General features: G+C 39.1%; 1 protein-coding gene across 2 annotated transcripts in view; it reads right to left on the reverse strand.

Annotated features, from left to right (window-relative positions):
* LOC120523931 (cGMP-dependent 3',5'-cyclic phosphodiesterase) overlaps window positions 1-27,151 on the reverse strand; it is a 798,989-nt gene that overhangs the window by 500,152 nt on the left and 271,686 nt on the right. For both annotated transcript variants that reach the window (XM_039745642.1, XM_039745643.1), the window contains exon 2: window positions 10,251-10,311. In XM_039745642.1, the coding sequence (XP_039601576.1) occupies window positions 10,251-10,311 (61 nt within the window). The remainder of the gene's footprint in view (window positions 1-10,250; window positions 10,312-27,151) is intronic.

Here is a 27,151-nt window from a genome sequence, read left to right on the forward strand (position 1 = left end):
CTAAAGGGAGAAACGTGACGTCAGAAGTAGGGAGCCAGGCAGGGCCCTCCTCACTGACATGTTTCACTAATACACGGGTGGAGACACAGGGGACAGCTAGTAAGAGATAAAGTCTAACTCTACACAGCATCCCATAGTTATGTGTAATATTTTAACATATAGCTGTATATGCAAGATCTTTTACTTATTGACTGTAAGCTTTATTTATCACACATCAAGTACATCTTTTTCTTTCTTGAATATTCTGTAAACTCTAAGAGAGAGGTGAAAAACATGGTGGACCAGATCCAACAACAAACAAGAATATTATTAACCCAAGAACAGTTGAAAAGCCTCACACTTTGACCCACATCATTTACTTTGATGAGATGGGCCATCTTTCCCACAAATGTCTGAAGGGCCATCCACAGAGGTGTAGAAAAGAAGAAGTGCTCGTGCATTCAAAAGACGTTGTGGAGCCCTACTCTGGAGTATCTGCTAATCCGCCTAATGTCGTGTCACAATAAGGAAAGACTCAAGGAGACTTGTCATATCACTACACTAAGACAAGACAACACAAGTCCTCAAATTCAGGAAGACAATGAATAAATGAAAGCCAAATATTATTTAAAAATAATTTAATCAAAAAAGACCCAGAGAAGGAATGCAACCTATTAAGTAAATGATAGAAAACAATTTCTCATACAGTATATAGCTTTATAATTAATTAATTGAACCCTGGAAAATGATATGTCATATTGTTTTCAAACCTACTTAATCTAATGCAGTGTCATCGGTGGCTTGAACCCATCCCAGCAGCATCCCAGGTCATTAGAGTGCCCACTTATTACAGCATTTACACATTTCTGTTTATGTATTTCTGAGTTTTTTTGGATTTTTACACCTGTTATTTATTTTAAATTTTGAGTTGAAATTTAAAATTTCATTTTTATCGTTGTCTTGATTTCTCTTATTTTTTGCAACATCTTATGGATCACATGGTGGCATCATCACTCCAATGACATCACAAAACGTGATATATAAATACTACGATGTCCGCACGTTCAGTGTACCTCATTGGATGCAAAATCTCTCATTTTCTCTAGTGCTAGTTGGTTTTATTTCAAGTAGGCGCTAGCATCTGGCTTCTTTCTTTCGTTTCAACGGCCGCAATCTTTTTATTTTGTTTTTGTTTCATCCTTGTGTTCTAGCTATTCATTTTAATTTTGTCTCCTGGTATTTTGACCCTTGCTACTCAATTTTGATTTGGATTTCCATGCTTGTTGCTCATCTTTAGGTCCCTTTCGCTCACAACAATTCTCTGGCACTTTTTGTGTTATTAACATTCAACACCTGACAGGGCACTGTGCTTTCTCACACACATTCAGGCCAATGTGGAAGGACCAGTTCACCTAACCTGCTGTTCTTTCGGATGTTAAAAGTAAAATAAGTACCAAGAAGAAAACTCACACAGACACACAAACTCCACCTGGGCAATGCATTGCTAGGACAATGGATCTAAGATGAGTCAGCATTAACAACAATGCTACTATATAACTGCACCTCTAAATTTCAATTCAGTTTTGTTGTGAAAATATAAATTAAACAGGAATCGGCAATCTTTTTTGTGCTGAAAAGACCCTTGAGCTATTACTACAGGCATGTCCCTACAATTCAGCTATTCCCTCGGTCCTGTCCCAAGTGGAGGAGTGTAAGCCACTTTTGATTTTCCTCCTATGACTCCTATACCCTACTGTTATTTGGTTATTGTGACCATCATCTCATCAAACAAACTAATATGATCACTGCTGCTCCCATATGGTGCTCCTAAGATGACCTACTAAATTTCCAATGAATGTCCCCTAAGGCTAACCACATACCTTCTCACAATAAAATCTAATTTTCATTCCTTCAATGAATTGTCTGAAATACTAATACTACACTGCAAGTGAAAAACAGTTTATCCCTTAAGTGTTACAAATTAATCGCACATGCATCATTTTTCTAGAGCAAGCAAAAATTGTGCCTCCAGCTATTTCAGTTATTCCCAGAATGGTTGACTTCATTTCAAAACACTGTTACAAGAATATTTAAGAACTAGTTTCCAACTCTTTTATAGACTTTTTATTTCTCTAGCTGTCTAGAGACCACACAGCAGGTTATCTCAGAAGAAATCTTCCAGCATTTTATAATGAAAACTCTCTTTAGAGTTCAAATGAATTTTCAGAGAAAAATGATTCCATGCCAACAAATAATCAACAAAAGACTGAAGGGAATACTTATTTCTTACATCAAATATTCATTATATGAACTTTAGAATCTTGATATCCACTTTTTAACTAAGAATTCCACTTCGTGTCTATCCTTGGCTATTTTCCAAAGAAAGTTTTGTTCTAGAAAAGTGACAATATAAAGGCAGAGAGATTTTTTCTGTAATATTCTTCTTTGACATTATGAATGTTACTCGCAAGTAGTAATAGCTTGTGACTGATCTGCATAATCTCAAAGTATCAGCTATGAGAATCTCAAATGCATTTGCATAAAAAGTCACAGTAAGCAGGAGGCGATGGATGCAAGAGAAAAGGGGTGATGGCAACGTCACTTGGAACAGACAGTAAAGGGGAGCTCACTTTACACGTATAGGAATGCACAGTAAATGAGTTTTTCAATCTCTAGGTATGTAATGGTCTGGTCGATGCCTTTACAAAGTGTGCACATTCTCCCTATGGCTAGTTAGTGTGTGTTTAGTTCCTACATATTGCACAATAAAGTAAGTTTAGAAAATAAACCGAAGGCTGAATGTAGTGTAATGGTAGGGACTCCCTCTTCACAACTCAGACTGGAGTGGTTATTAGCTAAAGTAATAGAGGATGGGATACATCAAAGAAAGAACAGAAAATACACAATAAACACACAACAAAACAAGACCTTGTTGCCACTCTAAGCCTACCTGCTTGGGTCTTGATGCTAATTTGCCCATCTCAAGGACCAACAAAGAAAATTTGTCTTCACCTTATCTCTCTCTCACCCCCATATTTATAACTGTTTCTTAGCCTTCTCCCCAAAGTTCTATCCTGACTCCATCTGCCAGGCAGTGGCTTCCTCCTGGGACCACCTCTAACTAAGCTCCAAAATAAAGGTAAAGGTAAAGGTGATCCTTGCTTTGGCCACAGGGACATCAGGCTAGACACCCCCTTAGTGGTACCAAAATGTCTGCATCCCTAAGTCTTTAGTAGCCCTTGAAGCAGCTTCTCATATGCCTCTTCATTCGAAAGCTGGACCTGTGTGCTGCTCTGTCTACTTAAGTAGATGAAGACCTGAGTAAGCCCTCTTCGGGCTTGTTCTTGAATTGTCAAAATGCCCCCAGCTAGCAGCCATATGTTGTTAACTTATGTCTAGGCGGTCTTGTCTTCTTGCAAGCTCTCTCTGACCGATGGTAGCTGCTGGGTCATTTTCCCTCTCATGATCCAATGATACATTCTGCGTTTCCAACCTTGCTGTTTCTCCCTGTCTTTCTCACGTGCAATATTGACACTGTTGAGATTCAAATGCAATAGGCCTTGCAGTGTCATCATTAGGTGGGGTCATCAGAAGCTTTAGCCCCTGATCTATTGCACCAAGCCCCTGATCTTTTTTCAAGTATGCACAAGAATAATATTTTTAAGCCCCTGATTGATTAATTTATCCTGTTTGACTGAGCCCCTGATTATAGCATGAAAGGTGTCCATTCTTCAAATTTATATATTAGATAGATGATTGGTCAACTTTCAGGGGCAGCTGTTTGAATATATATATATTGGATAGACGACTGTGCAACCTCAAGTGCCCTGCACCACTCTTTGATTTTTTATCCAAGTAATCTGAGTAAGAATGAAAAAAATAACAGAGAGGACTTTGACATTTAAATTCAGTCTTGTCCTTTTTGTTCTTGTTTGCCTGTGTTGACTTTATGCAAAGGTTTTGGCCCCTTTCCTATTTTTGACTACATCCTTGTTTTCATTATCATCTTCTGGCATTTTAAAGTGGTCACAAAAATCTTCAGGCACTCCACTGTGTCCTTAACTCTAAGGGGCCCTTTACTTGACAATGTGGATCCCACTCTTCTTCTGAGGTCTTGTGCAGGTCTATTGTCTGTCCTTTTACAACCTGCCAATGCTCTCACCCCATACTGCCTATTAAGTACCAGGGAATTCTTTGCTTTCGCTTTTCTCCTCATTCCTCCACTGTCTCCATCCTCAATCTCCTTGACTGCTGATGACTTTCTGGAAAAGGTGGCTGTCATCACTAGTCAACTCTCATCACTACCACCAGCCAGCCTGCTCCCTCCCAAACACACCACAACATTACCCTTTTTCTCTCCTCTCTCTCCGCCACTGATATTTCCAACCTTCTCTCTAGGTGACCTGCTACCTATCCACTTGACCCCATCCCCTCACATCACTTCCAGGCTATCTCTCCCTCACTCATTTCTGCAATTATATACATGTCATCAATTCCTCACTCAGCCCAGACACTTTTACTACATAATTCAAACAGGCCCTAGTAACACCTCTCCTGAAAAAACCCACTCTTGACCCATCTCAAGTAGGTAACTACAGACCAATCTCTCTCCTCTCCTTTCTATCCAAAACACTGAAACATCTTGTCTTTAACCAAGTCTCTCCTTCCAAAGAACAGACTGCTTGATCCTAATCAGTCAAGATTCATGAAAGGCCACTGCACAGACATGGCTCTAAGCACTGTTGTCAATACATTAAAGGCAGGCCAGAGTTACCAACAGATTTCTCCTCTCCCATGACATGGTCAACTGTCTGATCCTCCTTTCCACCCTTTCTGACCTGGCATCACTAGGATTACCCCCAGGTGTTTTGAGTCCTACCTCTTAAGCAGATCCTACCATGTGCCTGAAAAGCCTTCAAGAGTGCACAAGGCAAACACGGAGATGCCCCAGGGATCAATGCCAGGCCCTCACCTCTTCTTCCTAGGCACCTCTTCACTAAGCCCTACCATTCAGTCCCATGGTTTCTATAATCAGTACATGCAGATGATACACAGCTATACCTATCATTCCCTCAAGAGGATCACACAGTATTAGCTAGAATATCTGCATGTCTCACTGATCCTGCAGCCTGGATGAAGGAAAAACATCTCCATCTTAACTTGGCAAAGGCAGACCTTCTTATTATCCCAGCCCAAATGTCAACTAAGCACCCCATCTCAGTTCATCTTGGTTCATTATCATTAAGAACCATGCTGCCATGGTCCCTTGGTCTTGCAGATTCACTCAGTACAATATCTGCAATATTGGTTTAGGTTTATTTGTCATATATAGGTTAACACAGGGTTAACATACAATGAAAAATATAAAATATAGTGGTAGGAGCTCAGTTAGAGGTGAAGAGCCCATAAGCAGGTTTACAGAAAATCATAAAACCCACACTTGAAAATGGTGAGCTAATATGGAAAACAGGAATCCGCAGGTAGCCTTTTGCCCTGTTCTTGAATACTGTAGTTGCCTCATGGGTCAAGGACATACAAAACTACCATTTGCACTGGTAACAAAAACACAGCAGAGGTTCTATAATCCAATAGGCAGTAGCAGCCAGAAGTATCACCCATAATGCTGGGCCAAACAGAGAAATCTGCCATGGGTTTCTAGTTCATGTAATGTAGGCCAAGACTCAAGTGTTGTGGTATTATGGGGCTTCTAGATGGCATAGTGGGCAGGGGTCTAGGAACACGATAGTAATCTAGAGCCAAAAGGCGAGTTTATGAAGAATGTTGAAATTGAAGTGAGTATGAAATCCTCAAAATAAATCTAGATGAGGCCAGAAGTGAGAGATGCCATTATGAGAAAGAACACAACAACAATGTGAGTGAAGAACAGTGGCACTGCTAAGTTTTACTTACCATTGTGCTTGCTTCCTCTTTCCTATGTTTATCTCATTTTAAGAAACCAATTTATGTTGATGTTTCATGAGTTCTTTGGTACTTCCTGCTGGTTGAGGTATCCTAAGATGGTGGACATTTTCCGTAACATGACACAGCCGTTCTCCTCCCCAGTCTAGTTTAGGGTCACCAATATCCCAACATCACTGAGCCCAAGGCAGGAAACAGCACTGAACAGGGTTCTCCCCAATAATGCAAACTGATTGAAAGTTTTGATCCCAAACATTTGTGCAATTAAAATAGATTTGGACTCACCTGATTAAAGCATTTATTTAAAAGAGAAACAAAAGAAGTCACAGAAGAAAAAGGGGAAGAAAAAAGATAAGCCAGCTCAGCTTAACAAGATGATGATTCTTATACAGGTAAAGGAATTTACGAAATAATGATTAGAAATTCCCAAATGAATTGACACATACTAAAAAATGATCCTAAACAGTGTGAGCATTTAAAAAGTCAGACATCTGGAAATAAATACAAATATCAATGCACCCGCTGGCCAATGTAAGAAAGTGTGGCTCTTGCTGTAAGTACGACAGGAGAAATAATGGTGTAATACTTGCTGCTTTAATAAGGCCTTGCAATAAGCATTCAAGAGTGAAAGCAACACTGAAAATGCCTCCAGGACCAGGGATTTTATTCAATGATTTATTTATAAGAAAGGAAATTAGGAGAGGGAATATTAGAATGATCAAATGCAATTATATCCAAAACTGTTAAGCTTCCGATATGGGGAAAGAAAAGCTAGGACTGACTAAAAGGACAATATTTCAAAGTTACATAGAGCTGAACGTCTTGAACCTTGACCATCGTATTATTCAGTAAGCTATTCAGAGGCTCCACTCGAGAAGTAATCTTGGTTCACTGATACAGATGAGTTGTTTTTTAAGACAAGACTTAAGACATTTAAGACTAAATTAAAATGAGTCTGTGCATCATTATGTTAGACAAAAATTATTATCTATATCAAGATAACAAAAAACCACTGCCAAAATATCACTGCTACATCCATATTTAGAAGCATAATACGAATTGCTTATGTAGTTGCTTGACTGACCATCTACTGATGTAACATGCAGACAATAACAAAAGACACAAATTTTAGTAAACCAGAGAAGAACATTTGCAATGGGGATCTTAACAAAAAAAGGATAAAGATGTTTAAAAAAATAAAAACCTTACTCGATACATAAAATATTTGACAGGTGGAAAGCAGGGAACTCTTACCAATAGTAAAATAAATAAATACATAAGTAACTGCACTCCTCTAGTCCTACTACAGTTACATTCTGGTCTGCACTGTCAAATCAACTTTACCGTACTCCGTCTGGTCCCAGGGCTATTTTCTGGGTTACATCCCTTTTCTTCGTGCACAGTACTGAACAACAACAAACACACTTTACTTTATATAGCAGCTTTCAACAGTAAACACAATCCCTAAGTATATAATGAGTACACATCCTAAATGCACTTGCTTGTTTATTTATTTATTTTGTACATTTGGAGCACTGGAAGGTTAAGTGACCTAGACAAGGTCACATAGTGGGCTGGTGGCTGGAACTGAACTGGCAACCTTATGGTTCAGAGTCTAGTTCCTTACCATGCTATGCTGATCACCAGCAGCAGTTCAGATGCTTTGCTTGCACCTGCACCCTTTCAGCTTGGATTGGCTGTTTCTTTCAGTTCCCAAGTGCCTCTTATGTGATTTGGTAAAGAATTTGCTTATTTTACACAAACCAAAGCATGCCTGAGTCACATTACACTGCAACCTCTCCTATCTGTCTGTCTTCTACATTCAGGTCAGTCTTAATTGCCACCCCAGAACATCACGCAAGTCCTCAAGCTCAGTCAGGTCAGTACCTATGGTTCAACCTTCAAAACCTGATGTGTGTTTAAAGAAGAGAACAAGATACTGTAATGAAGAATGGGAGAGGGGCTGCCGGCAGTACACAAGTGTTAAGCTCAGGTTCCTGCTGCTTAGTTGATTCAACAGACAATGTGATGAAATGGAAACATACATTTGATAGACAATGCTGACAAGCAAGGATAAATATTTTGAAAAGCTGTTCTTGTATTGACCTCCTAAATTTTAAAGTAAAAATCATTTTGCTTGGGATCTGGTAGTATCTGAGTTGTTTGTGCTTATGTACCTTTTAATGCCCTGCTATTCTCATTTTGTTTTATTCACGATACACGCACTTTGAAAACTGAGCTTAGGGTTAACAAGTACAAAATTCATTTTTATATTGCAAAAAGAACATACTGTAGATCATAGACAGAAAGTGTAAAGGTCTTCAGCAACTTCTGAGATAGATAACAATGTGTCATACATGTGTGCCAGGGGGTCACCCTATGGGTTTCTCCCAGGCATCTAATCCCACCGGGGGCCAAGAAAGAACACTCCACAGTACTGAGAAACTACCCAGTGAGGGCAATTGATTCCACCCCTTCCATAAAAGCCCAGCTACCGGGAAGGAACCATCACTTACTGACTGGAAACTTGAAGAGATGGAGCTCTTTCAAACCTCAAGGGAAGTGATCAGAGAAGCCTGAAGCAGCAGTGATTTGGTTATATGTATTGTATATATTGTATTTGCGCCATCACACGCTATTTTTGTTTACGTTTGGAAGTAATTGCGGTTGGCCGTGTTGGCACCCAAACATTTATCTTGTCTTTCAACCTGTCATTATCTTGGATGACCACAAATGGCAATATATGAAGCAAGCAGACAGATAGAGAGATATATGTGAAAGGCACTGATCAATAGATAGATAGATAGATAGATAGATAGATAGATAGATAGATAGATAGATAGATAGATAGATAGATAGATAACCCTCCACTTATATATATTCTTGGGTTTGAATCGTAATCTGATTATTTGGGTGGTTACCCAAATGCTTACCAGGTAATGTTGTGCTTGGTCAGCCAATCTGCAAACATCTACCACATCCTCTGAGTTGCAAGAAGCAGATCACAGATGTTAAAAAGTACCTGCCAAATAATACAAAGAGTGTACGACATGTGTTTCATCCTTATTGGGGCTCATCCGGTAAGGGGATGCGAAAGTACGTGCATCTCACGAGCCTCAATAAGGGTGAAACACATGTCATGCACTCTTTGAATTCTTTGCCAGATAATGTATACCATATATATACATATATATATATATGTACACTGTTTGTATATAAAAATATACAAAACTAAAATAGTTTTTGGTTTTTCTTTTAAGTTGCAAGTCATACATTAGAAATGCAAGTAACGATTATAATATAAGAGATCACTAGAACAGGATGATTTATTTTGCTTCATTGTGTTGTGATTATTAGTTGTTATGTATTATATTTTAAACAGATTTGTTTTGACACACACAAGTCACATAAACTGAAATAGAAAGCATATAATACTTTCAAATTTGTTACAAAAATATGTTTTTTTTCACAAACAAAAGAGCAAAAACTAAAGAAAATGAATGGACCATGTGCTGGGCATGTGGCTATTAGTTTCAAACATATGATATGAAACATCTAAGTAAAACATAAAAGATGAAAATTCAACCTTAGGCATATCAACTACAATAATCCAATCTGGCAGCCAGGGCAAACACATCTTAGAGCAAAGAAATGAACTAAACCTGCTCTACCTGCTTGATTGCCGATGACAGAACTTCAAAAGGTCAGTAAACAAAAACAGGAAAAGAAAAAAAAGAACTTGTCTACCTAAGCAAAAGGCAATCATATCAAGTTTTAATCCTTGAAACAACTGTTCCGAACACGTAATTAATAGCACCACATTTGTTCAATAACTTCAGTTATGCTGAGGAAAGTAAAATAAGTGAAATGATTAAGAAAGTAATAATGTGCACAGAATACGATACATTACATTTGTTGCCATACACCAAATGGCCAGGCAATAGGGATCAATAACTTGAGCACTGAGTATAGTTACTGACAGGAAGAGGCTGATGAGAATCTGAAAAGCTGTTTTAAATAATAAATGTAATGAGATGCTAGAATATATGGTGCTTTAACAAGGCAACTTCATGTTTAAACAAAAACAGCAATAGACTGAAGAGTTCCGATGCATTCATTTTCAAGCACACAGACCGTAAGACAGCACCTTATTTTGTACACATCCAGACAAGACAGAATTGAAAAAAGTTCACTCTTTTTTTTTTCCTCATTGCCAACACAAGTTTAGATTTCACTGACAAAAGTAGCACAAGTACAAAGTGCACATTTCTTCCCCACATGCCAGAGGACTGGGAAAAGCACCAAGAGAATGTCAAGCATGCCTACAAGAAGAGATAATACATCTGTCCTACCTGCAAGACGTTGGAATGTGACGGGGGCTCATCTGCCTTCAGGAACGCTTGCTGTCCCCTTCTGAAAAATTGAATGACGGCAATGAGAATGTGCTGCAGTATTAAAACCATGCTTGATCTTTGCTTTCCCCACTATCTGACTGTCAGAGTGTCCCTTTCACATGCACACACTCGCACACGCTCAGAAGCACGCACTCACAAGTCACTTATTTCCTTCTCCTCTCTCTCTCTGTCTCTTTTATTCTGGCACGGTTGTGTGTTTGTTTTTTTTTTTCTTTTGGTGACTCTTCTGAAGCCACATCCTACATATCAAAGCCAGTCCCTCCCTCCCCTCATCATTGTGGATGGTGTGTCATCTACACCTGCTTCCCATAGTGATTGGGCAGACAGCCTCCTACTGTCAAAAGCAAAGAAATAAGGGAGAAATGTTACTGCAGGAGCTGGAGGCTCTAGCAGAAGACTGATAGAGAAGAGGGGCTGCTTGTTTCTGCTGGGTCCAAGTGCCTACCAGCTTTCAACCTAAAACATGCAGCTTGTTCCTTCAGGAAAAAAAAAATCCTCACTTAATTCCGCAAGTGACACTATAAACATAATGGTAAAACATACTGATCTTCATATAGGGTTCTTTATTTAAAACACAAATAGTGGAGCCTTGGGTGGCAGAGAGGTGACAGGAGCAGCGTCCAGGATCCGGGTTCAGCTGTCTTCCAGTGTCTTTGAGGAGCTTGCATGTTGTGCCCATTCATATGTCCCTTCTCTGGGTACTCCGTCTTCCTTCTATATCCTAAACACAGGTGTGCCATGTTAACCCTCTAGCTCAGTCTGTCCTGTTTTCAGTGCGAGTGTATGAAGACCTGACATTCTGCCCGGGTGGCCTCCACCTCCCTGTATCTGATGATGCTAGGACAGAGAGACGTTCCCACTGACCCTGGATTAGCAACGAATAAATCAGAAAATGGATGGATGGCTAGTGCAGCTGCTTGCCTCAGAATGAACTTTACTCAAGTGTTATAAACACCTTTTATGAATGGTAATCTAATTAAATTATACAAGCTGTCAACTGATGCATGTTCTGAAGTGTATCTGACACAATTCTGCACTTTCACATCAGGTTTTTCCAGATTATATCTATAAAATAATTACTCCAAAAATGATGAGGATAAGCACAGTGAGGATAAGCACATTTGTGGTGCAATTTAATATTAAAAAGAAAAAAGGTTACAGTTGCACTTACAATCAAAATTTCTGGTTCATATTTAATACCTGTTTTAAATCACTTATAAATTAAAAAGAACGATGAAAACATTAATATATTTATCTGCCTAAATGGATGTAATTGTTGGCAAAGGTGCTTCACACCTGTGTTTGATTTTAATTAAACCTGCGGCCACCACTCTGGCTGTGTGCAGAATGCGTAAAATATTAGATAGATAGATAGATAGATAGATAGATAGATAGATAGATAGATAGATAGATAGATAGATAGATAGATAGATAGATAGATAGATAGATACTTTTAATTCCAAGAGGAAATTCAGAAATTCATTAAGAATGAGTAGCACCTCACTGTGATGCACACTTTCTATAAAAGTTTTATTGTCTTTACACATGGATTTAGCTTGCAATTACTCACACATATACGGTAACTTTGAAAGACTAGACTTTGGATATTTTAGGAGTACACTGCAAGACAATGATTACATTTTTATATTATGTACATTAAAGAACCATCAACAACAATTCAAATCAAATTAGTAATATATTGAACAATTATGATAAAAGTAAAGTTGAATAAATCGCACTCTGCAGTACCTTTTACCTTACCACTAACTAAAAGTCCAAAGGCCGATAGAAATCTACGTTTTGTACCTAATACTTGCATGTAAAATTTGGTTGACCTAAGTGAAAGCACACTCAAGTTACTGTGTTTACATACACACACACACAAGCAAACACACAGACATAACTCCAAAACTGGTATTTGCGGACTCAGAGAGGTCTAAAACATTGAGATTCATCAAAATCTTGAAAAATTGAATTTTTGGAGGATTCCAAAACTTTCCCTATACTTCGTATACGAGAAAGGCAGGGTTGTCTAAAACATCGACATTCATCAAAATCAGGACATCTAATCTTTGAATGATTACAATACTTTCCCTATACTTCATATATGAGGAAGTAAAAAGTCTCTGCAATGGCAAGGCGGAACAGAGTAGTCTAAATTAATTAAAAATATAATACACAAATGAAGTGATTGCATAAGCATTCAGCATTTAGCGGTTGCACCTTTGGCCGCCATGACAGCCTTGATTCTGTGTGCTTAGGTCTGTGTATCTGCTTGACTAGTGTTGGATCGGTAATAAAGTTTTGACTTTGTTATTGCTACCTGCTTTCAGATCTCAGAAGTGGTACTAAAGCAAATAATTGATCATTCCCACGTTTTCCATTTCACAGTTGATTCGTTGGGAGCGTCGGTACACATTCGAGCACTGGGGAGGGTGGTAGCCCCCTTCGTGACTCTAGCTAGATATAAATTGAAGAGCAGGGTGTTGGGTAGAGTTCCCAAATTTAGCAAATTTTAAACAAAATTAACAAAATGCTGGTACTCTACTCTTTTTGGTACTTTTACAATATTGGTATTCTGTACAAATTCTGACTGACTGCATGGGGACTGTGAATGAACAGCCTTTTTCAAGTCCAGCCACAAACTCTCAATTTGATTGAGATATGGTCTCTGAATTGGCACTCCAGGACATTAACATTGCTGTTTTTAAGCCATTCCTGTGTAGCTTTGGCATTATGCTTGGATCACTATCTTGCCGGAAGACAAATCTTACCCCAAGGCACAGGTTTCGTGCAGACTACATCAGATGTTCCTCAAGAATTTCCTCATATTTTGCTGCACACTTTTCCCTCTTTATCCTCACAAGTGTTCCAGGGCCTGTTGCTGAGAAGCATCCCCAAAAAATTATGCTACCACCACCAAGCTTTACAGAGAGGGTAGTGTGTTTGGCTTACAACACATATGACATTTAGTCTGATGGATAGAACACTCAAGTTTGGTCTCAACAGACCAGATAACCTACTTCCAACTAACTTTAGAGTCTCCTATGTGTCTAATGTGCCATTTTTTAACAGTGGCACGCACTTTGCTACTCTTACGTAAAGCTGTGACTGGAGAAGCAGCTAGTCAGCAGTTGTCTGCACAGACACTTCAATCTTAGTAACTGTAACTTGTAACTCCTTCAGAGTTCTCACAGGTCTCTTGGTGGCCTGCTTTACTAGTCTTCTTCTTACATGATCACTCAGTTTTTGTGGACGGCCTGCTCTAGGCACATTTACAGATGTGCCATACTCTTTCTGATTTTTAAGGAATGATTTAATTGGACCTCCTCCCCAGAACATTCAGTAACCTGGATATTTTCTTGTCTCCACCATCATCTGACTTGTGTTTTTCCAATCACGTTTCCATGGAGTTGCTTGGAGTGACCTTTTGGCTTCATCTTGTATGTTAGGCCACCATAGTGACTTACCACAAGTTGGACCTTCCAAGTGCATTTTTACTACAATCGACTGAAACCCTAGACAAGTGGCTTCCATTGAACTAATAATTTGACTTCTAAAACAAGAAGGCTACCCCAGAGATGTTTTAGGCGTGTCACATTAAAGGAGCTGAATACTTGAGATCAATTATTTTGTATTTTACATTTGTAATTAATTTAATTAATTTAAAATTATTTTTACAGAGATCTGTTTTTACTTTGACACTAAAGAGTTTATGAGCTGTGAAACAAAATGCCTTTTCAAATGTAAGCATCCATATTTGATGTCCAGGCATACAATCTTTATATAAGTAAGAACTTACTGGTATATACTAATTATGAAAGGAAGAAGGAACAGATATGGAATTCTATTATTTATTTGACTAATTCTGTGAGTAGTATTTGAATAAGATAACAAGAGCAGCTACAACACCCTGCTGCCACTTGCTCACTTGCTTGCTCTTGGACTTTCTGTCTGTCACAATGGCTTAACATCTGAATGCTGCCTTGCTGGAGGTCACCAAGCCATCCAGCCTTGGCATCTTTTCTCCTAACCACCTGGCCACAGCTGGAATGCCGTAGACAGGAAACATGCCCTTTGTATCTGTTGTACCAGAGGCTCTTGTTGGATGATGTTGATCTGCTGCCTTCACAGATTTTGTCTTGAAAAATCAAATCATTTTTAAAAGTCAAGTTAAGCGTTATTTTCTTTAAAGTTCAAGGTTGCTGTCCTCTGTTTTGAGGTGTTTAAACTTCTGCTGTTATTAGTGAGTAGTGATTTTCACTTTGCTTCTCTGCCATTGAATGCTGTTTTGTTATGTTGCATTTGTCAGGTAAAATGAAAGAAAACACCTGCACTCTAAGTTTATGGGGTTTATAGAGCCATTACTGTCACGTGCACAGAGTACAGTGAAATTCCTACTTGCTAGGTGAGTGTTTTGCCAGAGTGGCCCCTACTAGGATGAATGACCTTTATTTATCCAATATGACTATAACTGTAAATCTGTAGAGAGCCTTATAATGGTTTTGTAATCCTTTTGTAGATGAATAAACATGTTTTCATGAAAATTTTCATGAATTCCTTTTGATTATGGCTTGATTTACCTTTAAAATATGTAATGTTATTTTCATCCTTATGGTTGGATACAAATGTAGAACAGTTTACAGTACATTGTTATCCAAAATGTTTAAAAGCCCTTACTGTAGCTATCCTGATAAGTAGTTTAGTTTATTGGGGGTGGCAATGACATTTTCAAACCTGTAGAATTCACATTTAACTGACTAACACACACACGGTGGCGCAGTGATAGCGCTGCTACCTCGTAGTTAGGAGACCTGGGTTCGCTTCCCGGGTCCTCCCTGTGTGGAGTTTGCGTGTTCTCCCCGTGTCTGCGTGGGTTTCCTCCCAAAGACATGCAGGTTAGGTGCATTGGTGATCCTAAGTTGTCCCTGCTCTGTGCTGTGTGTGTGCCCTGCAGTGGGCTGGTGCACTGCCCGGGGATTTGTTCCTGCCTTGCGCCCTGTGTTGGCTGGGATTGGTTCCAACAGACCCCCGTGACCCTGTGTTAGGATGTATCTGGTTGAATAATAACTGAATGACTAATACACACAAAAAAGTGAAAAGAACAACCTGTGGGGTCATTTCCTTCTCTCAGGCTCTCTATAGATGAATACAACCCAAAAAGGATCTAATTACATCTACTGTGTAAAATATACAATAATTTAGATACTGAAGTGGGGGTACTCTTATGGTGAATGGTTCACAATTATTTTTCTGCAAAATTAACCAGCACTAAGTTTGGTGGTCCTATTAGAGCATCAAAAAGTGCCACTCAAAGCTTAGGAAAGCTGGCACAGAGAAGAGGCTCTTCATGTCTGTCACAAACAAGTACTCGGACTGCTGATATGTTGTGAACCTTGATTTGGATAAAGACACATTAAAAATGGCTGACTTCCAGGGCAAGAACACTTGTGGCTGCCAGGCACTGCTGGTTTTAGTTGTCACTGCGCAGCCACCAAATGGTCGAGGCAGACGGTAACAATTCTGAACAGCCTGCCATCACCTTTATTCTGTGTAACTACACTCTTGTCTCCCTGAGTATGCCAGCTGCAGCCCATAGGAGTTGCATGTAGGCCTGGGACCTGAAAATGAATCGGGAGGCATTCCAGGTGGGTCACCAACATACAGTAGCCTCTTCTGAATGAGGATCAGACTTGTGCCTTTTCGTAACAGAAGATAAAATAGAAACCTCAAGCCCTAGCAGACTTTCATTGTACAGTTGATACCACAGGTTTGCTTTCTTCGTTTTAAGGAAGAACTTGAAAAGAAGACACATCCCTGATCAATCAGATATTAAAATCTTCCTTCTCTTACTCCGGATGCCTTTCTAACTTCATTGCGATTGACCGATATTAAATAAAAACCAGAGCTAAAAACTACATGATTACAATTGTAAATAAAAAATGAAAGAAAGGCAAACTAAAGTTTTCCAATGTTGTCCAAGTACAAAAGTGAAAACAGCACAACTCAGTGAAAAGTTTATGAATGAGGAGAAATATTTAAAGGGGAAAGAACAACTGTAACTGATGAAGCTTAATCTGGTTGACCATCAGCATCGTGCGCACAATCCCACATCAACAGGGGAGATCATCACAGAAGACCGTGTTATCACTTTGTCTGCTGCTCCTGCACATTTGGATATCACATATGAACCTGTACGTGCCATAGTGATGATCACTTGGGGTACAATAAAGTTTGTGCAAGATGGGTACCCAAACAGCTTACTGATCTGCACAAGCCGACAATGTTTGGTGAATTTCAGCAGGTTTCACTCCCTCTGCCAAAAGAAATCTCACTAAAGCATGTTGTTCAACAATGGCACAAATTCCACTAATTTGACTTTGGCTTCAAGTAGACTAACAGCAGAGCACTTTCATAGCAATTCTATAGCTGTTACTGTGTAATTTTCAAATTCCCTTTACTTTTTGATTTACCCTCATAGCTTATAATGCAGTACAGTACTATAGATATCCTATATAAATGTCTTTTTTTTTTTTGTTCTTTATTTCGCCTTATACAGTTTCTCGTATTAGGAATTGGTTAGTTTTCACATATCCCTGGGGTCAGAGCGCAGGGTCAGCCATTGTACAGTGCCCCTGGAGCAATTGAAGGTTAAGGGCCTTGCTCAAGGGCCCAGCAGAGTAGGATCTCTTTTGGCAGTGATGGGGATTTGAACCAGCAACCCTCAGGATACCAGCACAGATCCTTATCCATTTTTCAGCCTACTTAATGAAAGGGAATGGGTGAATGGTAATTACTTTCTCTTAAAAAATAATTTGTATTTTTTTATTTACTCTTTTCTTCTCCCGGAAAAATATGGACAAGGCTCTCGGTAGACAATAATGATAAACAATTATAACCAAAGAAACATTAAATAGTAACTGCTAAACAATAAGAAGAAAGGTAAACATATGTACTTCTAGGACAAAAGTCACAACAAAGTATTAACTGTGTCGAGCACGAGTATTCCAATAACTTCTATAAATAGCACTGAACCCAAAATATCTGTCCTGCTCTGAAGTAAAATCACAGAAATGCATAAATTTCAAAGATAGCATCCCAAGTCAGAATGTCAAGTCAGGTAACAATTTTAACGTTTTTAAATTAAAAATCCAGAGGGACTTTCGCAATAGTCATTGGCCCTTGGATACAGTTTGACAATCTCTAGGATTGTTCAATAAAATGCCTAGAAACTGGTAGACCTACCAAACCTGTTCTATTGTTACTTTTGTGTGCTCATATTCATGTACAGACTGATTGTTCTGTTTTGTCCACATAGTACAACAAACAAGGACGACAGACAGACAGACAGACAGACAGACAGATAGATAGATAGATAGATAGATAGATAGATAGATAGATAGATAGATAGATAGATAGATAGATAGATAGATAGAACTGTATTTTTCCCCATGGGGAAATCTGGCTTTTTACAGTAATTCATTAAATAAATGCTTAGATTGTGTTACTCACACGTACCAGAGGATCACCTTCTGGGTTCACCTAAGGTATGTGGTACCACACCGGCCTGAGAGGTTCTGCTGTCTTGGCTCGTTTCTCCCTCACAGTCTTGAGAAACTGCCCCTTAAGGACAACAGAGTCAAAGAAGCCCCAACCCTTCCACTCTGTCCAGTATAAAAGCCGATAACTGTAGAGGTTTAGAGCACATGTTTTTTTTTGAAGATTGTTTTTGGTCAAATCAATTTGGCACCCTAACTATTTGTGGACTTGTCCTGCCTTATCACTCACTCCACTACAATAGATAGATAGATAGATAGATAGATAGATAGATAGATAGATAGATAGATAGATAGATAGATAGATAGATAGATAGATAGATAGATAGATAGATAGATAGACACTATGGTCTGAACACACACCAGAATGACAAAAAGACGGAAGAGAATTGAAAAGAATGAAAAAATTCTGACTTGGCAAATGATAGATCAATCCTGGTGAGACATTATACAGACGTATTGCTATTGGTATAATGGAGCCCCTCTAACACTTTTCAATACACTTCAGATAGAGAGGGTGTGAAGCATTGTTCATAATGGCACTCAGTTTTGCTTTAATTCTCTCCTTGTCTACTACCTCCTTAGCGTGCAGAGCGTGTTCCATAACACCTCTTGACCAACCGTCAGATCTGTTTTGCAACATAACAGCAACATCAGCTCTTTCAGCCTGACCTCCTCTATATACATTACTGTAACTGTTGCACTGTAGACATGAGAGAATCCTCAGTCTACTGAATCTACTCGGAAGGTTTAAATGACTGTCAAATTTAAAGTTGGACGTTTTAACTATTTATATACTTTGTATACTTTGTGGTTATGTGCAAACGAAAAAATGGGAGATCCTATGAAATGTGGTAGTAATTGTAAAACATGCCAGTGGTTAGGGATACCATATCTAGTTGCTTTGGAATGGACAGACTATTTAAGTGTGTACATCAATCTAGCAGTGCATTGTCAAGAATTAGTAGATGATAACAGCAGCTCTCAACAAGTATGTAAGGCTCTTCTATAAAGCACACACAGGTTTTATCAAATAGATGTACGGTTGAATGCACAGACTGTGACATTAATATTGCCAGCATTGTGACAACCTGACTAAAGCTGAACAGGCTCATGTTACAACAGCATCTGCTAATCATGGCACCAGAGACTGGTGATGTGTGGGATGCTGATTAGCGCATGCAGGTAAGCATTTCAATGTTCTCTGTATAGCAGCAATAATGACTCCATAAAATTATGATGAATGCCATAAGGGCAAAGAAATGACTGCTGTGAACAGGTTAAGTAACTTGCTCAGGGTGACTCAGTCAGACCTAGTGTTGGCTTTCTAATAAAACTGTCCATTCTCTGTTACTTCTGTTCACCTAGTCTTCCATCCATTTTAGGCAAATTTAGAACCAATTCCAGCAGTGATGGATGAAAGCAGAGAACAAACTTTGGACAGAGGGCCATTCATATGGCAGAAAGGGGCTGTAAATAATAAGGTTGCTTGCTCAATTCCTGCTTCTGCCTCTCAGTGTGACCCTGAGTAAGTCACTTCACCTGACTCAGCTAAAGGAAAACAAAATGTAAATGTAAACATTTGTAACATACCCTGATCCTGTAAGTCACCTTGGATAAAGGTGTGGGCCAAATAAAGAATAAAGTAGATCTATTTATTATTTAGAAAGAGGTAGGCTTCTGCTTTTAACAGTTTAAACAAAGAACTGTTAGTCCTCATGCTTCACCTTCCTGCAGGACAATTCTGTTTGGCGATTTGATGCAACTAGGAGAACACAGAAACACATGTGAAAACAGACTTTAAGTCGAGTACATTACAAAATACTACCTCCCTATAGTTATTCCAAAGGTGTTATCTCTGACAGGGAGCTGTGAGTATCTGCCCAGACGCCAATCTAGCAAAATGTCACCAGAGAACTTATTGATTTTTCCATGAGATACACTGTATAAAACAAAGAAGTACAACATGACCTGCAAAATAAGCAATGGCCTTTAACATGTGGCTGTACTCCTCCATGTTGAGGTGTTGATCCCTATATTTAAGTGAGTTTCTTCTGGGGGCTTCAATGCTTGCAACACTTCAATGGTGTCTTTTAAAGTATTCTCTAACTACCGACTGTCACGGAGTACTGTCTAGGATAAATTTGGTCTGTTTCTGAAAAAAAGGAAGGTTTAGAAAACAAATGGATAGCTGGATTTATATGCAATATGAGGGCAAATTACTGAAGCACCTTATTACAAATCAAGCAACACAAAGGCAGGAGGGAAGCCAAATGGCTGAAAATAGAATACTTATTGTTATTCTGAATACCTTCAACTATAGCTAAAGTAGATCAGCTTCCACAGTTCCTTTGTGAAAGAGGTTTAATTACAATAGTTCTTAAAAAAGGAAAAAGGTACTTTAGTTAACTGAAGTTCACAGTTTAACAACACACCCTTAAGTCCCAATAGTGAAACGTAGAATTAACCTGAACATGAAGAAGAAGAAAATCATGAGATAGTCAGTCAGCAGGTGGGTCTAAGAGCATTAAACAGTATAGCAAGGTCCACTATGAGGATCACTCTGAAAGTTGTCCTAAATTATTGAATGAAAATAAAAGCTACACTCAACTTAACTAGTGAAAGCCTTGTTTGCAGCACTTTCAGGGCCCATGTTTATTACAGTTAATACATCTTTCAGTGGCATTATTTGTGATTTCCTCAAAGTGTCCATTGTCTGACCATAATCAACCAATTAATATTTAGACCTAAAAGTTCTTATTATGAGAATTTTTAATATATATAAATGATCTGGTTAGTAATATAAATAACAAGCTGGTTAAGTTTGCAGATCATACCAAGAGAGGTGGATTTGCAGATAATCTGGAATCTGTTGAATCATTACGGAGGGTCTCCGAAAACATACAAGCTTGAACTGATTTGTAAAAGATGAAATTTAATGTCAGTAAATGTAAAATATTACATACTAGCCATGCCCCGCGGCTCTGCCCGTGTATTAGTGAAACAGGACAGTGAGAAGTCCCTGCCCGGCTTCTCACTTCTGACGTCACGCTTCTCCCTCTTCTCGGGCCACAGCCTCTGTCTTGGATTAGCTCGAAAAAATCACTTCTGCAAGCGAATTATGATTCTTAGCGCAATGACAGAAGTCGCAAAATCAACCAGCATGTTCAAGCAAATTCTAGAAAAAAAACCCGATCTAAATCCATTAAGTAGTTCTCTCGTTCGCTAACTAAACTGAGGTAAAGTACGCCCCGAGGCTGGGGTGTGAGTGAGGAGGGAGCCACCCCCTTCCCCTCGGCCTGCTGTGTGTCTCTCAGATTCGCACAAATAAATGGGTACCATAAGCGAACCTTGGTACACAGCGAAATGAGAGAAGTCGCAAAATCAACCAGCATGTTCAGCAAATTATAGAAAAAAACCTGATCAAAATCCGTTAAGTAGTTCTCTCGTGAAAAGCGGACAGACATACAGACAGACAGATCTTGGATTTTATATATATAGAGAGAAGAAATAAAAAAGTTAGGTTTGAATACATAATAGAAAAGAACACCTCATGGGAAGGATTTAGGAGTTGAAGTGGATTCATTACTATGAACTTCCAGACAGCGTTCAGAAGCAATTAAGATGACTAACATAGTGTTAAGTTATATAGCGCCCTAATATGTAGAGTAGAAGTCCAAGGAGGAGTCCAAGAAGACATGTTATATACTGTGTGTCCAGACCCATTGCTTTAGACGGATCAGTCACTTACTTGGCTTATCTTTCCACTTGGAAAAAATGAAACACAGCCTTTCCAATTTACTCTGAACTCCCTGAAACTCAATAACAGCAGTTCACGTAAGTAGCTGTGTCAGCGTACAGGCTCCAAGTCACTCCACGCTGAAACAATTATGTTTATTTTCTTTGATATTCAAGAAACAAATTACTTGTTCCTCGCTATAAGTAATCAAATTATACAGTAAATTAGAACAATTAATGTTGTAAAAGTACACAGGGTGAGTTGCAAAGGATTTTACTTTATCCTGTACAGATGTGCTTCCCCATAGGAAAGCAGGATGAAGAATGTTAATATTTCATTCTCTTATATCAGTATTTGGCAGCACTGCTGGAGGTTGCTACTGATGTTAGTCCAGCTCCTGCACTGATGCCGATACATTGAAAGGAAACAAAAAGATTTGGACTGTATGCTGACATGATATCAGGAGATGCCAGGGGACCTCCAGATATTTGCTATGGATTGTGTCACGGGGCTTAATCTCACCTGAAAGTAATTCTTCAGAAAAATTCAGTAATACTGAAAATACACCCAGTTCAGGCTATTAAGGTCATACAACACTTCTGCTGGGTCTGGAGTCAGGTGGGAATCTAGAGGTAAGTGTTCACTTGATGTAATGGAGGGGAAAGAGGTGACTGGTGTGGAAGAGGATCTTGGGAGAGAGAAAGGACTACAGCTGGACTAAGTAGTGGTATAGCGGGTCCACTGCTCAGAAGAAAAAGCCCAGTTTTTAAATTGATAATTGCCGCACTCGCAGCTTATAGAGGGGGTGTGGTAGTGTGGTCAGACACTATGTGAGGAGGGAATTTCCTCACTTAAGTGCACAGGTGAGGAATCATCCACATCTGTAATTGATGGCAGAAACTGCTAATCACCACACCTGGGCCATGTCCCCGTTATAAATAGTAGGAGCGAGAATGTGGAGGGAGAAGAGAAAAAAGGACTGGAAAGAACGGAGGTTAGAGGAGAAAGACTAGCAAGGCTTGGGTAAAGGGCCAGAGCGAGATTGGGAGAGCGAGTGATTGAGAACAGAGTCGCTGGTGCTTGCAGGCAGCTGGGAGGAGAGCCTCCTTGAAAGGGTGTTTGGCCGACACTCAGTGGGGCTGAAGGAAGCGGTAGCTCTAGCCGAGCGATCAGAGAGCTGGAGTGACCCGGAAGGTGGTTGGCTTGCCACATAAGGCCACGGTAGGCAGCGGAAGCAAGGAAGGCTTAGGAGAGTGAACCCCAGCATGAGCGCCCTGGCCATTGGGGAACTTAAGTCTCGGTCTGATGGAGCCAGGGACCGAAATGCAACCGGACGTAAAGGACAGCTGCAGGTAGGGTGACTCCCCTGGTGTAAAACCTGGACGGGAGAAGCAGGGGAGTCGCCAGTAGAAAGAAGGCATTGGGTTTTGTTTTTAAAAGGACTGCTTCCAGCCATTGTTTTAACCTTGGTTTTTAAAGGATCTGTTTATTTATTTTAACCTCCACATTTTCACTGGTTTTAACGGATTTTAACCGTTTTTTTTATTTTACATTTTGGAAACCTTGCACTATATATTTTGAACACTGTGTTGATTTTGTTGTTTTAAATAAAGGCACTTTTGTACCTTTATGCACCATCTCCTTGCTTCGTTGTGTCCTCACTGATCAGCTCATCCGGTTACATTACCGACGATGTGGAGTTCAAGAGCTCCCTAAAATGGAAGTGGGAGCATAGAGCAAGAACCCACGTCATCACATAGTGCACTAGTTGCACTGGAGTCAGATAAGGACACATACAAATATAAGTGTGGCGACAGTATCTATTATTCTGTATATGCACAGGTCTTACTCCTTCTGCTGGATACTGTGTGCTTATTTCTGTTACCAAAACACAGCCCTTCCTTTATGTTGGACAATTCTCAGACTCTGATCTTATTCTAAAGCTCTTATTCTGCACTACTACTATAAGGTCAAGTCTTCTGTTTGATTGTATCACTTGTAAACATCTGTATACAGTTTTGGTCAAGAGGCTTCTGTCAGAAAATTTCTTAAATGTATACCTCTTCAATATTAGTTTCTAGGGATGAATGAATCTCAATATTAGGCCATCGGTTTTAAATAAAAATAGGCATGGAGTGTTACAGCAGTGGCTCTTAGGCAAATGTTATATTTGTGAAAAGCTGTACATTCTCATGTAGCACATCAATACGCAAAGCAACAAGCCACAATTAAAATGACAAGTCAACATATCAAAGGCTAAGATGTTAAAAAATGGAAGAAAAGCCATTTAGATACAATTTATTTGAAATTATCTCCTCTTAGTTAGCAATTTCCAAACCAGGTACTGAGGCCGGAGCATTGCAGGTTATACAATCTTTTTATTTACTTGTCTGAGGTTAATACTGCGCTCAGAATTTGTAAGGGTCCCAGTAAAGTTTGGCTTAAGAAATATTCCATTTAAAAAACACCTAAGAGACACATACTGTTTTGAAATATATTTAAATATACAGTATAACCTAAAATATATTTTATAGTATATTATTGCTGGTATTTGTGTTATCAAAAATATATTTTCTATTTATTTATTTTTTTGACAGTGTATTATTCCTTGCATTTTAAACAATATATTAAGAAATACATGTTACGAATCAGAGTCTCAAACATGGTAAAAAGAGACCCAAAAGGCAGGACAGAATCTTCACTGGCCAGTCCAGCTTTAGTCTCACCTTAAGGCAGCAAGTCTCCAACTACTACCTGCAGGCTTCAGCCTAAACAGGCCCCCAAAAATGGAGTGCTCAAAATGCAAAGCCAGTTTCAAAATATATCAAAATGTCTCACAATGGAGAGAGAAACTGTAAATGCTGGCTTGTAGAGACAAGTCAAAAGAGAATCCTTAAATAAAGATATTTTAGTAACAACTGAAAAATATAACAAGATACTCAAAAGGACAATCCAAAGTCCCAATACATGATCCAAAGGCAGAGAGCCAGAAAACAGAGCAAATAAATTACAATAACTAAAAAATCCTCAGAAAAAACAATACCTTCTCTAAACTCCAAACAACACTCAATAATCTACTGCTGAGATTTTTTCTACAAGTGGATATATAGCCAGAGAGTCAAGACAGAATACATGTGTGTAAATGAGAGGGAGGTCAGTGGAATGGTGAGGATGCAGGGAGTACAGTTGACGAAGGTGGATGAGTTTAAATACTTGGGATCAACAGCACAGAGTAATGGGGATTGTGGAAGAGAGGTGGAAAAGAGAGTGCAGGCAGGGTGGAATGGGTGGAGAAGAGTGTCAGGAGTGATTTATGACAGACGAATATCAGCAAGAGTGAAAAGGAAGGTAGTGAGACCAGCTATGTTATATGGGCTGGAGAGGGTGGCACTGACCAGAAAGCAGGTGATAGAGCTGGAGGTGGCAGAGTAAAAGATGCTAAGATTTGCATTGGGCGTGACAAGGATGAACAGGATTAGAAATGAGGACATTAGAGGGTCAGCTCAAGTTGGACGGTTAGGAGACAAAGTCAAAGAGGCGAGATTGCGTTGGTTTGGACGTGTGCAGAGGAGAGATGCTGGGTATATTGGGAGAAGGGTTCTAAGAATAGAGCTGCCAGGGAAGAGAAAAGGAGGAAGGCCTAAGGTTTATGAATGTGCTGAGAGAGGACATGCAGGTATGAATGTAACAGAGCAAGATGCAGAGAACAGAAAGATATGGAAGAAGATGATCCGCTGTGGCAACCCCTAACGGGAGCAGCAGAAGAAAAAGACATACAAATCCGAAAAATAATGATTCAAAAATAACTATAAAACTAGGCTGATCAATAACAATACACATACACTGGATAAATTATTAGGAACACCTGTACACCTTCTTATCCATGCAATTATCAAATTAGCCAATCATGTAACAGCAGCACAATGCATAAAATCATGAAGGTACAGGTCAGGTGCTGCCGTTACTGTTTACAACAACCACCAGAATGGGGAGAAAATATGATCAGAAGGAATTCAACTGTGGTTTGATTGTTGGTACCAGACTGGCTGATGTGAGACTTTCTGTAACTGCTGATATCCTGGGATTTTCAAGAACAACAGTCTCTAGAGTTTACTCAGAATGGGACGAAAAATAAAAAATATCCAGCCAGCGGCGGTTCTTTGGACGGAAGCGCCTTGTTGATGAGAGAGGTCAGTGGGAATGGATAGAGTGGTTTGAGCTGATAGAAAGACTCAGGTAATCACTCTGTACAACTGTGCTGAACTAATAAGTATTTCAGAATACACAACACATCAAATCTTGAGGCGGATGGGCTACAACAACAGAAAATCACGTTAGGTTCCACACCTGTCAGCCAAGAACAGAAAGCTGAGGCTGCAGTCGGCAGAGGCTCAACCAAAACTGCAAAGTTGAAGATCAGAAAAATGAAACCTGGTCTGTTGAATCTTGATTTCTGTTGAGGCACACAGATGGTAGGGTCAACAGCATGAATTCATTGCCCTAACCTTTCTTGTGCCAACAGTCTAGGCTGCTGGTGGTGGTGTAAAGGTGTGAGGAATGTTTTCTTGGCACACCTCAAAGCCCATTAATACTAATTTATCATCCCTTGAATGCCACGGCCAATTCGAGAATTGTTGCTGACCATGTATATCCCTGCATGTTCACAATTTACAAATCTTTTGATAATGCACCATATGACAAAGCAAAAATCATCTCAAACTGGTTTCATGAACATAACAATGAGTTTGGTGTTCTTTAGTGACCTTCCCAGTCACCACATCTGAGTCCAATTGATCACCTTAGGGATGTGGCAGAACGGGAGAATCAAAGAATGAATGTGCAGCTGACATTTCTGCAGAAACTGTGTGATCCAATCATGTCCACATCCTTCTAACATATTTTGGTGAATCTATGGCATGAAGAATTGAGGCTGTATTGAGAGCAAAAAGAAACCTCACCCAGTGAGCGTATATTTTATATTTTTAAAAGTATATTGCAATATAAAATTATGGTAGTAATCCACATATGTTAAGAAATATTTTAGTATACTGCATGATGTTATAATATATTTATTTATGTATATATTTATACATTTTAAAATATAATATATATAAATATAAAATATTTAACATAAACATTTAAAGAAATGTAAACTTCCACTTCTAAATTTTACATTTGCCGAAATGTTTTTGTATTATGTGTTATCTTTAAAAATAACCAATCCTCTAGTCCACATAATACCACATTAACTACGATCTGCTTTTGCCAATTAAAAAGCTGACAAAATGAATGCTGTTAAAACAAAGAACATAGAAAAACGTGTTCATTCGTGGCATTTAAATAATACTGAGTACTGAAGCGTGGCACAGTGTAGCTATTAGCTAAGCAAACGATCTTGGACTGAATGGTCTCCTCTCATTTGTCAAATACCATAGACTCTTATAAAATATACTGCCCTCTGGCTCTTCTAAGAGTGCACTTCTATCCTACAGTTAACTGACATTGCAACAATTATGTCATCTAGATGCTAAAATGCAGGGTGA

Source organism: Polypterus senegalus, chromosome 2 (assembly GCF_016835505.1).
Source record: "Polypterus senegalus isolate Bchr_013 chromosome 2, ASM1683550v1, whole genome shotgun sequence".
NCBI classification, from domain to species: Eukaryota; Metazoa; Chordata; class Cladistia; order Polypteriformes; family Polypteridae; genus Polypterus; species Polypterus senegalus.